The sequence below is a fragment of the Sinocyclocheilus anshuiensis genome, unplaced genomic scaffold (assembly GCF_001515605.1).
Source record: "Sinocyclocheilus anshuiensis isolate Anshui unplaced genomic scaffold, SAMN03320099.WGS_v1.1 scaffold743, whole genome shotgun sequence".
Taxonomy (NCBI): Eukaryota; Metazoa; Chordata; class Actinopteri; order Cypriniformes; family Cyprinidae; genus Sinocyclocheilus; species Sinocyclocheilus anshuiensis.
Window position 1 is genome coordinate 375,189 of NW_015552601.1, and position 15,658 is coordinate 390,846.

Sequence of the window (15,658 nt, forward strand, 5' to 3'; positions counted from 1 at the left end):
CACACACACGCACACACACATGATGCGCAAAACTCCGCACTTGAACAGTCATTAGCAAATACTTAAACTAATAACAAAACAGTAGCTTATTCAGAAGCGCCAGATTGTCATAGTAAAGTCAGAATTACCTCCTCTCCTAGTTTCACGAAACGGTCGTCCATAAAATGCATTGCTGTTCTGTTGTAAGTAATCTTAAAGATTCCTAAATGCATCTACTTTCGGAAGGCCAAATAAAGTGCTTTTGCTTTCGCCTAGAAACACACAGCGTCTCTCTGACATGCTGCTTCAACACTAACTGCGGTTACTGAAACCACGCCTTCTTTCTTTGCGTGCACATTTGGGCGGCATTATGCTAATATTTCCACATAGTGAGGTAGATATGTGGGGGCGTGTTAGAACGAGCCGTTTTAGGGGGGCGTGGCAGAGTCTTAACTTTGATAAAGAATATCTCTTTGGTTTTGAGACTTTAGTCTTTGCAACTTCAGGGATCTTATCTATGCACAATCAGCTTGTAACACTCCAAAGAGAAAGGAAAACTTGAAATCGCATCATATGACCCCTTTAACAGAATAAAATGGTTAATTATGTGTACCTTGGGCATGTTGGATATGGAAATGTGCCTGGATTCTCGGCGCACACGGATGGTAAAGTTGGCTTTAAATGCAGGTTCATCAAAACAAGGGAAGGCAGCTCGAGCATGCGTCGGCTCAAACTGAGTGGATGCCAACGTCCTGCAGGGAGAAAAATCATCCTTTTGAGGTTTTCCATCTTCAAAGCCACTTCAAATACAGTCCGAGTACAACCTTTGAACAACTAACCTAGAGTTAAAACTCAAGCACCAATGTTGTGGGTGTCTTACCTGACCTCTCCGCTGTTTGTGGTATATCTGCCTTTATAAAAGCCATGAAAACTATCTGATAAGTTGGCGTAGAACTCCAAATGCACCACGTGGTTTCCTTTCTCAAATGTGAAGCCATCAGAAAAGAGTGCGATCTGTTCATAGGCTTCAAACTCACTGATTTGCAGATCCTGAGGATGTCTGGGGCCCAAGAGCTGAGCTTTGGAGATCTGCAGGTTCTTGCTGTGAAGGATGATGGCTCTGGTGTCCTGCTCTAGCTCTATGAGAATCTGGACCACTCCGATGAAGGTCAGGGAGGTCAAGTTGGGGTGTATCAGGAGGTCATAGTGCTGGGGCTTCACTGTTTCTGGCAATCTTATCTTATCCCAGGGAAAAGGCAAGGCATTTGTATCTGTGTTGACAGTCATTGCATGGCTGCCAACAAAAAGACCACAGAATAAAACTGCAAATGTAGTGCAGCATAAACACCAAGACTGGGCGAAGAACATGATGAAAAACAGAAGCTGAAGAGGAAAAGGTTTAGTATCAGCTCTCTGACTGTTTCTTGTGGATATGTGCGCTTGTCAGTTGGTTATCATTGTATGAGCACCGTTTATGATACGTAGACGCCACAAGGAAAACACCCCACCACTAATTTTACAATATATCGAACGTTTCATTGATTTTAGGCGACAAACGTTTTGAACGAACCTGGGCACGATATCCGATCAGTAAATGAAAGTGAAAGTACGCAGCTGTCACTCAAAATATCTCATTACCTGTCGTGTAAAGCGACTCGATTTTCCTCTCAGATTATATTATTGCATCCTGGCGCTTACAGCATACCACACGACGTTTTATACAACTGAAAAACACTATATTTGTTTATAAAAGGCATGTGTTTGCGATGAAATTGTGAACGCAGTGATGAAAACTCGTCTCTCGTGAATATTAATTACGTAAAGTGACGTTTGGCGTTTTTACGTCCAACGGCTCTGTAGCTGGCCAATCACAGCGCGAGACTGACTGTTGAATATTAATTAGGTTAAGCTCACAGAGCAACGTCATCAATGACCTTGTTTATTATTAATGAGATAAGCCTTCGCCTCAGTTCTGTTTGTAAATACGTACACCTAAAGTTGGGAAGAAATAGCGACAAAACACACGATAAAACGAAAATAAATAGACATTTCAAGATTGAGCTAGGAGTATACTTTGAACTCTTTTATTTCTGTTTTCCAAATAAATGTTCATACATCACGATTGGAGATTGAGTGGCCAAGTCACTGAACAAAATGTGGTAGATTTTGTGGACAAAAAAAAAAGCAAAAGAAAAAATATATTACATGGCATATGTTTTCAACTTTACTCAGTCACTTAATTCTGCTGGATGACAATTAAACACGCAACTGTTCAAAACAGGCTATTAGAAAATATATAAATGGTCCCTGAGAAAAAGACAAAACATTTTTTGCCAATTACATCCAAACAGGTCAATATCTTACTGTTTGCAAACCTTCCTGAATTGTTTAAGACTTTAGATTAAAATGCATTCATTCTCACAATAGTTCATCATCGCAGATTTTTCTGGATTGGTTTGACTTTAAACTCTTTTAATTGCAAGGAAGAATTCAGGCAGTATTTCCAAAATAATTGAACTTTGACTATATTTGAGTCTAGACTAAACACTAGACTATCCTCATACCAACACTTAAGAATATCTATGGCGATGGATGGTTTCTAACAGTAAGGAAATGCTTCAGTACACACTAAAACTGAATTCCAATAAAGTTCAATCTGAAAAAAAAAAAAAGGTTCCATGCTTGTTTTCAACCTTTAAAACCGGACTAGACATACGCCTGTCATTTAAAACACAAATTCACATGTAAAAAAGAATTACACAGTTTCATTATACAGGGATAGGAACAGGTTTGCGTATCTGCATCTCTGTTTATGAGATTGTCAGTTGTGTGGAAGGATCATACTTTCAGAGCTGCCAGAATTTAATAACTAAATAAAATGAAATAACACTAAATAAATAAAGCACAAAGTTTCCTTTCCATATTAAGCACATTACATGGTTTCATATGAATGCATATACATTCTAAAATGAGCCAGCAAAACATTTTTATTAATAAAAACATTTACAAACGTCCATGAATGCAATTCTGTATTATCTATGTGCATGAAGACATAACTTTTTAGAAGTTTTAGAAGTTTTTTTAAAAGCTAAACAAACAAAGGCTAAAGTTTTTGTTTTTAATTATTTTGCAGGGTTTTTTTTGTTTATTCTCGTCGGTCCAAACGCTATTGCATCACCATCCGATGAGCTTTTGCGTCTCTACGCCTTCTCATCCTTTCCTGCATTTGCATTTGTGAGGGCTGTTGTCTAAACGGTAAAAACACAGTATATTGATACAAATATGACTAAAAAAATAATGCATATAAAACAAAACTATTAAAATACTATTTCTAGAATGCATATAAAACAAACATTTAAGGATGTCACCTGTTCAACCATCCTCTGCATCTTCTCAATGACCGAGATCATCTGACCGCTGTTTTCTCTCAAACTCTTCTCATATGTTTTATTGAGCGTCTCAGCTTTCTCCAGTTTCCTCTTCAGCTCTTTCTGATGGCCCTGCTCCTGTTCATTAGACGCCTGCCTCGCTTCTGCTGCCTCTGAATCACACACACCACACAACCACTCAAATGACCATGGAATATTATGGCAGAAATAAAGCATTACGCCACAAGAGGTTTAAAGGAATAGTTCATCCAAATATGAAAAATTGCTGAAAATGTGCTCACCTTCAGTCCATCCAAGATCTAGATGAGTTTGTTTCTTCATCAGATTTGGAGAAATGTAGCATTACATCACTTGCTCAGCAATGGATGCTCTGCAGTGAATGGGTGCCGTCAGAATGAGAGTCCAAACAGCTGATAAAAACATCACAATAATCCACACCACTCCAGTCCATCAGTTAATGTCTTAAGAAGCCAAAAGCTGTCATTAAGACATTTTAACTTTAAACCGTTGCTTCTGGCCTCTATCCATAAAATTGTTTTCTCCAGTAAAAAAGTGGTCTGGTCTGAATCAGGAGAGAAATCTGCACAGATCAAGCACTGTTTACAAGCCAAAACAGCTCTGAACAAGTATGCGAGTTGATTTTGATGTGAGAGACAACAGGAGATGGACTTTTTCACTGGACTAAGCGTTATTATGGATTATGGACTTGTATTTTGGCCACAAGTGATGGTTTAAAGTTTAAAAACGTCTTGATAATGGATTTGTTTCTTACAAACGCACAGCTTTTGGCTTCTCAAGACATTAACTGATGGACTGGAGTGGTGTGGATTACTTGTGGATTATTGTGATGTTTTTAATCAGCTGTTTGGACTCTCATTCTGACGGCACCCATTCACTGCAGAGCATCCATTGCTGAGCAAGTGATGTAATGCTACATTTCTCCAAATCTGATGAAGAAACAAACTCATCTACATCTTGGATGGCCTGAGGGTGAGCACATTTTCAGCAAATTTGGGTGAACTATTCCTCCAAAGCATTCTGGTCTCACCGAGTCTGGACTGCAGTGCGGCGACACACTTCTCCAGTTCACGTTGGGCCGCTTTGCTGCTCTCCAGCGTCTGCAGTAGGTTTGGTAAATTAATGACGTTCCCTCTGTAGTTCACCAGATCTGTGTTACCGGTGCGACGAGCGGATGCTCTCTCTTTGCATGCCTGGCCGGGCAACATGGCTTTATTTCCTGAGAGGAACACAGCGGCATTTTCATAATGCTACAGACAAATGTGACCCTGGAGCACAAACGCAGTCTTAAGTCGCTGGGGTATATTTGTAGCAATAGCCAACAATACATTGTATGGGTCAAAATTATAAATTTTTCTTTTATTATATTTTTATAATACACATTGCTAAGAACTTCATTTGGACAACTTTAAAGATGATTTTCTCAATATTTAGATTTTTTTGCACCCTCAGATTCCAGATTTTCAAATAGTTGTATCTCAGCCAAATATTGTCCTATCCTAACAAACCACGAAAAAGCTTTCAGATGATGTATAAATCTCAATTAAAAAAAATTGACCCTTATGACTGGTTTAGTGGTCCAGGGTCACAAATGTGTTTACATGCTTTATCAGATCGCATGATTTCCAGCACACACACCCTCAGCACTGATGCTGCCGTCTGTCCGATCGGCGTCTGACCAGCGACTGCACAGATTTCTGTAGAGGCAAAGCCCACCGACTGCAGCCTTTCTGACCAGATCCTGCGCCTGAGGAGAGATGGGACATCAGATACACTGAAAATACATTGTTTTTCCTTATATTCAAAGAATGTATGTCAGTACACTGCAAAACATTTGCTCTTCCTCAGTTCTTGTTTTCTAGTACAAATATCTAAACATTCTTAAGTCAAGATACATTTATTTGAGAAGCAATAAGACTTAAGATATTAAGTTTGATATAAAAAATGTATCAAAATGGAGTGGGTTTATGCTTAAAACAAGAAAGAAATGTCAATAAACTTTTCAGAACAATAAACTTGTTCTCCCTTTGGATTAAGTTTCTTTTTCTTTAAGCATTAAAAAAAAAAACAAGACTTAATATCTTATGAATATTTTTTCATTTTGAATCAAAGTTTGTGATTCATCTCTGAGCTGGTTGATCTTATTCATAGGTTTAAACTCTCAACATAATACTCTAATAAGCACAAAATACAAACACTTCACTATAAAATTCTTGCTATATTGAACTATTTTATTGATACGTATCAAAAAAGGACGAAAAATAAATAAATTTTTTTTTTTCAAATATAACTATACAATAGTAATGATTATGATAATGACTATGATTATTATCATCAATTATTACTATTATTATACTTATTATACTTATACTTATTATTCAAAATATTTTATTTCATATTTTTGATTTCTAAAAATTAAGCAAATCAATTAAGAAATTTACTGCAATACTACTGTAACAAAACAAGTATTTAATAATAATAATCATTTTTATTATTCAAAATATTTGTTATTATTTGAATTCTATTTAAATCAATAAAGAAATATAATGCTATTGCAATATTACTGTACAGTAAAATAAAAACGAGCATTTAATAATAACTAATAATAATACAGTAATAAAAATCATAATTTTATTGTTTTATCATTATTCAAAATATTCCATTTTATTTTATGATTTGAATTCTAGTAAACAAAAAGTAAAAGTAAACATATCAATAAAGGAATATACTACTATTTCAATCATACTATTTGTCTGTAAAATAAAAAAGTATTTAATAATAATTTATTATTAATAATAATAATAATTTTATTTTACAGAACAACAATAAAATTACAATACTAATATTTATGTCTGCCTTCATTTCTTTGATTAAGTGTGTTAAAGCATTATTTTGCAGAATTCTATAAAAACATCTTAGAAGAAGTGAAACCTGAGCAGGACTGAGAAACAGGCCGAGAGACAGCAGGATGTTGAGCAGGTCTGCCTCTCGAAGACTTCCTGTCAGCTGACGGTCAAAGAAGACCCAGGAGAGAAGCACTTTACGGGGAAGTTCAGCCGTCCAGCCCAGAGGACGTTCCTTCAAGCACACAGACAGAGATGTTTGGAGAAGCACTAGACATGTGACGCAGAAGAGAAATGTGATTTCTTACGCTGTCTTTGGACGGCTGATTGTCTCCTCCTGCACTTTGACTTTTACTCTCTTTTAGATGCTCAGATTGTTTTCCAGCCGGTTCGGTCTCGTCCGTCAGTGCGCCGTCTTCTGTCTCTCTCTCCCCATCCTTCTCTTTGAGTTTTCTCTTCTTTGCATCGATCAATCCTTTCTTTTTTGCAGTCTGTTTGTCTGTATTTTTGGGCTCATCCTCCTTTACAGAGAAAAAAGTGTGAAAAAGTTACATTAACAACTGGATTTTCACACACTTTTTTTTTTTAAGTAAAACATAAGTTTACATTTACATATCAACACCTATTTATTAGTCAGCCAATCATAACAGAGGTCATTTACATTTAGAAATAAAACCTTAAAGGTACAGTAGTCTATTTAATGCTGTTTAATAATTGGTTTTGGTCAAAGAAACCTGGACTTAAAAGTGGACTTCACACAAAATTATACAAAGCTAAAAAGCTACAAAAGTATATAATAAAGTGTAAGACACATTTTAATCATTTAGGAGCTTGTCTCCTTTCCCTTTGCACATCCAGATGAATGTGTGTGCAAAAACTAAAACAAAATATTTTTTTCCAGTACCTAAACTTAAAATTGACTAACAAAAATAAAATAAACTTTTTTAAAAATTAAAAGCTTATTTTATTTCAGCTAGTTGCCCAGGCAACATTTCTCATTTTCATTTAATTTAACTTGATGTACTAAAATAACTAAAACTAAAATAAATTAATAAAAACCACATAGACATTAAAAAAAACAATGACAAAAACACTAAAAGCACAAAATTACTAAAACTTTAACTAAAATTTATGTCAGAACAGAAAATACAAAAGTAAATAATTCAAAATATTATTGAAACTATATATACAACAGGGTTATTATAGTTAACTAACTCTAAAACCATTAAAAAATAACAACTTTTTGTTACTTGAAAAAAATTTATAACTTTAACTGAAATTCCAAGCCAACATTTCTCATTTTTTATATAGTTTAACTTGATGTACTAAAATAACTAAAACTGGAAAAAGGATTAAAAAAACTATATAGAAAACTATATATCTTTAAAATAATCATAATAACAATGACAAAAACACTACCAAATTAAAAAAATTAAATATAATTGAAAATATTCAAATGAGAAGTAATTTAAAATAGTATTAAAATTATAATAGTATCTCAGTGATACTAAAGTAACACAGGTGTGCAGTCTAGTGTACCATGGGAGCGCTGTTGTCCTCTTTGACGCCGGGGTCCTGAGGCAGACGGCAGAGACACTGATACAGCTCAAGCCCAAAATCCCTCTGGAGCATCTCACTGAACATCTCCGCCATCAAACTCACCTGATAGCAGCACGAGAGAGCCGTCAGCCAAGACAATAATGCATCTCAATCATGACTGAGCCAGTTTACAACATATGTAACATACACGTTGTATTATTTGTGACCCTGGACCACAAAACCAGTCATAAGGGTCCATTTTTCGAAACTGGACCTTCTGGAAGTGACAAATCACCATCCTGGATGACAGGAAAGAAATTTGAATTCAAGCATATTTCCTATGCATAATATTTATAAACTCTGATGTCAGTCAGTACCAGCTGTTTTTGTGGTAATTTTGCCCAGTCTTCTTCTGCTGGCACTAGATTCCACACATCTGGCAACAACACCACAACCGTCTCCATTTTATCTCCGGAAAGATATCTCAGCTCCGCCATCTTGTGCCTTCAGAGACAGGAAGACATACGTGAAAATTACTAATGAATATATAAAAGACAAAAAGTGAGGCAAAATGACAAAAACACAACCAAATGAATAAAACTTTAACTAAAATTAAAATGAAAACAGAAAACGTTCAAATAAGAACTAATTTAAACTATTATTAAATCTATAACAGTATCTCAGCGATACTAAAATATCACAGGTGTGCAGTCTAGTGTACCTTGGGAGCGCTGTTGTCCTCTTTGACGCTGGGGCCCTGCGGCAGACGGCAGAGACACTGATACAGCTCAAGCCCAAAATCCCTCTGGAGCATCTCACTGAACATCTCCGCCATCAAACTCACCTGATAGCAGCACACGAGAGCCGTCAGCCAAGACAATAATGCATCTCAATCATGACTGAGCCAGTTTACAACATATGTAACATACACGTTGTATTATTTGTGACCCTGGACCACAAAACCAGTCATAAGGGTCCATTTTTCGAAACTGAGATTTATACATCATATCAAGATTCCACACATCTGGCAACAACACCACAACTGTCTGCATTTTATCTCCGGAAAGATATCTCAGCTCCGCCACCTTGTGCCTTCAGAGAGAGCAAGACATTTAGAGACATGTGCAGATTACTAATGAATATATAAAAGACGTAAGGGCCCGGTTTCACAGACGGGGCTTAGCTTAAGCCAGGACTAGGCCATAGTTCAATTAGGATTTTAAAGTAATTTCTATAAACATGCCTTAGAAAAAACATTACTGGAGTGCATCTTGAGACAAAACAAGGGCACTGACATATTTCAAGATCAATCAGTGCAAGTTTCTTTCAGTTGAAACAGCTCAGACTTACACTTTAGTTGGGGACTAGGCTTAAGCCTTGTCTGTGAAACTGGGGGAAGGTGACTTAAATTTTGTTTTTAATTAAGTTTTTAAAGAAGTCTCTTCTGCAAATCTAGGCTGCATTTATTTGATCATAAATAAAGTAAAAAATGAAAAATATGCTGATTTGCTGCTCAAGAAACATCATTGTTTTTTATCATTTTTATTTTCAAGATTCTTTAATGAATAGAAAGTTCAAAAGAACAGCACTGATTTGAAATAGAGATGTTTGTAAGATTAGAAATGTCTCTACTGTCACTTTTGATCAATTTAATGCATACTTGCTAAATAAAAATATTAATTTCTTAAAAAAAATGTATGGATCCCAAACGGATTATGAATGGTAGTGTATTAAAAAGCCATTTCGTATACATATGAAACTTATGTTATGTTTTTCTTATTATTATTAAATTACTTATAGCCTTTCTGTATATAAACAATAACAATTCAACCCGCTTTGGCAAGACAAAAATCAGACCAATAAATCTGAAATGTATTGAACTGAAATGAAAAATGAAATATACAGACCACTGCGTGCAGGCTGAGAGGTCCAGAGCAGTTTGTTCCTTTATGCAGCGGACCGCAGTGTTGACCAGCGTCGAACCGTCCTTCGCTGGATTTGCTCCGTCCGCTTTGGGTGACCAGTGACCTCCTGGAAGCCGCAGTTCACCTCCACTGTCCACCATCACAAACTACAACACAGAGAAAGAGCCAGTGACATAATTATACATCAAACCCTATAAAGCTACTATAAGCCATATAGCCATATACTATGAGCTCTATAAACCATATAAAACTTACCAAAGGCCTCTAAATAGGGATGGGTACCGAGACCTGGTATTAAATTGGCCAGCGTGCTAAATTATGAAAGCGTGGTGCATTGATAAGCTCTGATGTTAATGGTTCTGCTATCGGTACTGGCGAAATTAAGAAAATACACATACATTTATTATTGTTATATAGACATCATCTTGCAAATTCTATCTCGCCAGAGTCGCCAGATGCCAATGCATCGCTATGATGCATTTTTGCTATTCGCAATTCAAAAGAGAGATCGCGCTCACGTGGAGGAGCTACATAAACACAGTTTATGTCTTGGACGTGAACAACTGGGAGAAAATCCGGTGTGTGCCAATATATGCAGTCACCTTCTGATGATTGGGCCAACGACAAAATACAAAGAGAAAATCACTCACAGCTCTTAATCTGAAAACTATGCAGTGCTATTTTACTATTAAAGCAGTTTATTTCATTTGTATTTTTGTTTTATTGTATTTGTCAGTTTGTTTTACTGTTTCCTTGTCTATGTTCTTACTGTATCTTATGTATATAAAACACTAAAAATGACAATTTAGAAATTGATGTTTTATATTCATACCAAAGATATTTACTTTACATTTCAGAATATAAAGCAATATTAAGCTTATATATATATATATATATGTATGTGTGTGTAGTATATATGTATATTAAACAAAAATTACAAATACCCATCCCTACCTTTAAATGATCAACACACAAACTACTCCATGCTTGTTAGTTTAGACTTTTTAGCAAGAAAAGGGCCTTTTAGTATAATTGTAAAAAATGCAGACCTTCAAATCTTTACTGCTTTTATAAAGTAAGTGTAACTGAATGAATGTGCTGCTTTTGAACTAACTGAGTGAGTCAATGATTCAGTGACTCATTCATAAAGACAGTCACTTGATTCGTTTTTTGAATGAATCGGATAAATGAATGACTCCATCATTAAGAATTGCCATCATCTATAGGTAGTTTTAGTTTCTTATTTAGAGTATCATTTCATAAAAAAAAAAAAATGAATACCCATTTTTCCATGGAATCTTTCCAAGGTTTTTTATAGTGGGGAAAACGTTCTTTAGATTACTAAAATGTTCTTCAAAGAAAGAAAAACTTTAAGAATTGTTCACTAAAAGGATTTTTGGGGCATCGCTTGTAAAAGCTCAGTTTTGGAGCTTGTATTGTGTGATTTCAGAGATATTGAGGACTGAATGTTCTTACTTTGAGAAGTGTAGTGGGATGTACGGCCTCCTTCTGCGTCCGACCGTCCTTTGAGAGGTTACAACACTGTGAGTACAAGTCCTCAAGGCACGGCATAGAAAACAACAGAACCTGCGGAGAGAACACAACCATTCTTGAGAATCTGAGCCTTGCATGGTCACATGATCTGTCAAAAGAGCGACACGCGTACCCTAACGGAGAAAGCATCATCTGTGGACTCGCAAACATCTGCTTCACTCTCCGGCTGGTTCGATCCCACGTGAAAGTGACACGGTCCTCTCAGAGGAAGAGGCTGGTCGAGCGGGAAACTCTCGGTCCAGGACAGCTGGAGGTGGAAGAGGTTGGAGGGCAGGTGCAGGTGTGGGTACCGCCGCTGAAGCTCCAGATAATCACAGGCTTGGCTGAAAGAATCAAGAGGAAATGATAATGCGACAATGACAAATGGCAATTTTCCCCAGGTTGTGCAAGCCCTCAACTCTCTGAAAGCTCATCCACAACCCTTCCTCCTGAAACCATGAACACCTCACCCCCTCCCCAGGCCCGGTTCTACGGGGGTGCTAGAAGATGCTAAGCACCCTCAAACGAAATCAACAGCACCCTCAGTTAAAGTTGTAACAATGGCATTTCATTGCAGATTTGTCAAACTACCCAGTGTGTTATGATTAGGGGTGTAAGAAAATATCGATACACGTGAGTATCGCGATATTTTGTTTGGCGATACTGTATCGATTCTCAAAAACGTCAAAAAAAAAATCATACAAGATTCATGGCATGGATTCATTGTTTCGTTTTGAGTTTATATCCCGACCGCTAGATGGCATCTTCATCTCTGAACTTAAACAGTGACAGGAAATAATAGCATTAGGGCACGTCACTAATGTTAGCGTTAATATAGTTCGCTGCTAGTAATGGAGGATGAAAGAATTGTTCCAGTTCCCGTTTCGGTGTACAAAGCTGAAGTGTGGCGTCATTTGGGCTTTTAACGTCCACCTCAAATCTGCAATGGGACCGTGGCACGGGCGCTGCCTCGGTTCCGCCGCTTGCAGCATCCCGTGTGAAGAGCCTCGCGCGGGGCGCAGCAGGCGGTAGGGTCACCGCGCGGCTGCAGCTTTCTCTCGTAGTGGGGGCGTTTTGTGCAGTTGGGGCGGTGCTCGCGTCGCGGTCTCGGCGATTCCACGGGGAACATAAATACAAACTGAAAAACCTGTGAAATCCAAGTGGAAAGGTTCTGAGAATGTTTAACATCTGTATTTATTTATTTATTTTTAAATGGTTTTGTTTTCTTTAGAAATCCTGCAATCACTTTATTTTTCATTGATATTAAGCAGATGTAATTATTTTGTTCAGATCAAAATGTTATGACATTGTATGTTACAATTGTCAACCCCTTAGTGCGTTTTATATTGTTCTTATTGATTCGTATCATTATCTTATCAGTATTTTTGATTTTTTTTCCCCCCCAATTTTTTTTGTTTTTTTTTACAGAAACACTGAATGACCAAAAAAGTACCACCACCTGTCCGAAGTTCAGTTAAAATGACAAATATGCATTCATAAATGGTTAAAACTTAAAATGTGAACCTTTAAAACAGGGTCTAAAAAAATATATGGTCTTTTTTTATAAACTACATATTATACATTTAACTAAATGTACTCTGTACAGACTCGTACTGCACAAAAAGTGGTTCAATAACATTGAATGTTACAGAAAACTGCTCGTGTTGCATGTATGTAGCATCTTTGTTTGGATGATGATTAAAATGCAGTGGTTGCCTCTAATTATATAATCAGTGATTTTATTCTGGAGCCAGGCCTGCACCTCCCCCAACTCATGAAAACTTAATCTTTTTAAGTGTTAAGTTCCACACAAAGGTGAGTGGGCTATACAAACCACCTGTAGTAACACATTCTTTTTCACTGTATGCACATTAGAGACTTTTTATAAACACTCCCTGCTACAAAGGCTCAATATGATAATATATTGTGCATTGCACTACAAATCATCTTGCACTATGCGCTGCTTCCCCCAAAATATCTCTTTTGCACAATTTCATGTAAAGTTTTTATGTAAAGTTCTTGTACAATCTCAGATTATGTGTATGTTTATTCAACTATTTATATAGTATATGTATAGTCCGATGGTTAACTGTTGTATAGGTTTAGAATAGTTTTTCTTATACAGCTATCGTTGTATGTTTATATTTATGTTTAACTAGTATGTAGCACCGTGGTCCTGCGAGACACGACGTTTCGTTCCACACATGTAGTAGAATGACAATAAAGCTCAACTTGACTTGACTTTACGCTTTATCGGAATGTCCCGGCGCGTTGTTTCTGACCGACTTACGTGTCCCTGGAGAAACAGGTGAACAATGGAGCGCTGTGTGTGGATATGGAGCTGCTCTTTTTCGGTGCTTCCTCCTCTGAGGCGGCCCTCCATCTTTTTCGTTTTTGGTGCATGGTGTCTCCTCCCCACGGCCCTCCACCGCCGTCCTCCCTGAGTCATGCCACAAAGAGCAACAAGGACACGCGTCAGCAGAGGAGCGAGTTAAAAACAGGACAGTCTTCAAGGACGGTCACACAAAACAACAGAATGAGGCACTGAAACAAATCAGACTGTAATGTTCTTGCAAACTTTTTGAAAGAAATCAATACTTTTATTCAGAGAGAGAGAGCATTAAATTGATCAAAAGTGACAGTAAAGACATTTACGAACTTGCAAAAGATTCTATAGAAAATAAATGCTGTTCTTCGGAAAATTTTTATTAATCAAAAATGTATCACGGTTTCCATAAACATAGTTTTCAACATTGATAATAATTAGGAATGTTTCTTGAGCAGCAAATCAGCATATTAGAATGATTTCTGAAGATCATGTGACACTGAAGACTGGAGTAATGATGCTGAAAAATTCAGCTTTGATCACAGGAATAAATTACATTTTACAATTAATACAAGTAGAATTTTTTTAATTTTAAATTGTAATAATATTTCACAATTTTCACAATGCAATGCACTCAACTCAATTTAACCTTACATATCTAGTATAACGAATGATACAGATTGATCATCAACCTCAATTTTGCCTTCTTATTTATTCAGACTGCCAAAAGTTCTATGCAAACTTAAACTAAAAATGCAAAATTCTCATTTTAATGTCTATGATATGTAGTTTCAGAAACTAAAATGAATGTTTTCTTCTTTTTTTTCTGAAGAAAGACAAATAATGATAAAAGGCTAAATATTAAATGGCATGGATGAATATTCACGGAGTAATCCACTATTTTGTAGAGGAAGGTCAAAATGTTTTTTCACCTGAGATTTGGAGTCAAATTACAGTGTAATGTGAAATGTAGCGCAGTCATGTGACAACAATGTAGCATAAAGCTGTTCACAAGCATTTCATCATTGCATACTGGATTTTTTTTTTTAAATAGCATGCAGTACACAGTACACTAGTATCCACTGCATTGTGACTCACCAGCGTCCACCTCTACGTCCTCCCATGACCTCAGCGTGTCTCTTCAGTCCTCCACCCCAACCATCAAACGGACCGTTCCAGGACATCTGCTGGTGATGGGACATCTGCATCATGCCACCTGTCACATATCAGACCGCTAAATATTAGATATCATTCTAAAGCATCAGGTGACACTGAAGACTGGAGTAATGAAGCTGAAAATTCACATTTGATTACAGCAATCAATTACATTTGAACTTATATTCAAACAGAAAACAGTTATTTTAAATTGTAAAAATATTTCACAATTTTAGTGTTTTTACTGCTCAAATAAATGCAGCCTTGGTGAGCAGAATAAGAGCCTTTTAAAAAAATAAAATAAAATAAATTTTGACCAGCACTGTACTTGCCAAATGTTTTTATGTCATTTATTTTAGCTTTATTTCCATTAACAAAAATGTTTCCTAACAGTTTTAGTTAACGATAACAACACTGCATCATGTACCAGGATTTGGCTGCATGCTGGGAATCAGTGGTGGTATTTTGGGAGATTTCAGCAGAGGTTGCGGTTTGGTCCCTAAAATGCCAGGCTTCGGATTAGATGACATGGAGGGCAGCAGCGGAGGAGGAGATTTGAAGGGCTGACAGAAAGAAACCAGAGAAAGAGACAAACGCTCTGAAGATCAGGTATAAAAAATAACATGGTAATTATACACTCCTTCATTATACTCTCAAGTCATTAAACACGCAGCATCTTGAAACCAAATATTTACATTTTTAGATTAAAAATTGTATTTAATTTTAACCTCCAAGAACTATCATGTTCTCAATAGGCCTGTCGCAATAATCAATATATCGACTTATCGCGCAATATATGTACATGACCTCAATAATTTTTGGTGACGCAATATATCGCCCATTATATTTACTTAAAAATTAATGTCACTGTGTTTATTGTATTCCACTTGCGCCTGTGTCTTTTGCAGCTTCTCGTACATAACGTGGTGTAGTCATGAGGTGCTAGTTCAA

The 15,658-nt window shown here is 36.5% G+C and overlaps 2 protein-coding genes across 4 annotated transcripts in view; both read right to left on the bottom strand.

The window, feature by feature from the left end:
• The window catches only part of erap1a (endoplasmic reticulum aminopeptidase 1a), an 11,194-nt gene extending 9,392 nt beyond the window's left edge, over nucleotides 1-1,802 (bottom strand). For 2 of the 3 annotated variants that reach the window (XM_016456808.1, XM_016456807.1), the window contains exons 1-2: nucleotides 860-1,611; nucleotides 593-731 (exon numbers count right to left, since the gene is read on the bottom strand). In XM_016456808.1, the coding sequence (XP_016312294.1) occupies nucleotides 593-731; nucleotides 860-1,347 (627 nt within the window). In that variant the 5' untranslated portion in view covers nucleotides 1,348-1,611. The other variant, XM_016456809.1, reaches the window with a different exon arrangement.
• Nucleotides 1,803-2,062: 260 nt separating this feature from the next.
• Nucleotides 2,063-15,658, bottom strand: part of ccar2 (cell cycle and apoptosis regulator 2) — a 17,609-nt gene continuing 4,013 nt past the window's right edge. Inside the window, exons 4-18 of the mRNA XM_016456771.1 lie at nucleotides 15,135-15,270; nucleotides 14,651-14,768; nucleotides 13,517-13,666; nucleotides 11,360-11,570; nucleotides 11,170-11,280; nucleotides 9,676-9,839; nucleotides 8,146-8,272; nucleotides 8,016-8,067; nucleotides 7,769-7,935; nucleotides 6,538-6,750; nucleotides 6,318-6,464; nucleotides 5,025-5,133; nucleotides 4,417-4,605; nucleotides 3,348-3,520; nucleotides 2,063-3,227 (exon numbers count right to left, since the gene is read on the bottom strand). Coding sequence (XP_016312257.1) covers nucleotides 3,180-3,227; nucleotides 3,348-3,520; nucleotides 4,417-4,605; nucleotides 5,025-5,133; nucleotides 6,318-6,464; nucleotides 6,538-6,750; nucleotides 7,769-7,935; nucleotides 8,016-8,067; nucleotides 8,146-8,272; nucleotides 9,676-9,839; nucleotides 11,170-11,280; nucleotides 11,360-11,570; nucleotides 13,517-13,666; nucleotides 14,651-14,768; nucleotides 15,135-15,270 — 2,115 coding nt within the window. The 3' untranslated portion in view covers nucleotides 2,063-3,179. The remainder of the gene's footprint in view (nucleotides 3,228-3,347; nucleotides 3,521-4,416; nucleotides 4,606-5,024; nucleotides 5,134-6,317; nucleotides 6,465-6,537; nucleotides 6,751-7,768; nucleotides 7,936-8,015; nucleotides 8,068-8,145; nucleotides 8,273-9,675; nucleotides 9,840-11,169; nucleotides 11,281-11,359; nucleotides 11,571-13,516; nucleotides 13,667-14,650; nucleotides 14,769-15,134; nucleotides 15,271-15,658) is intronic.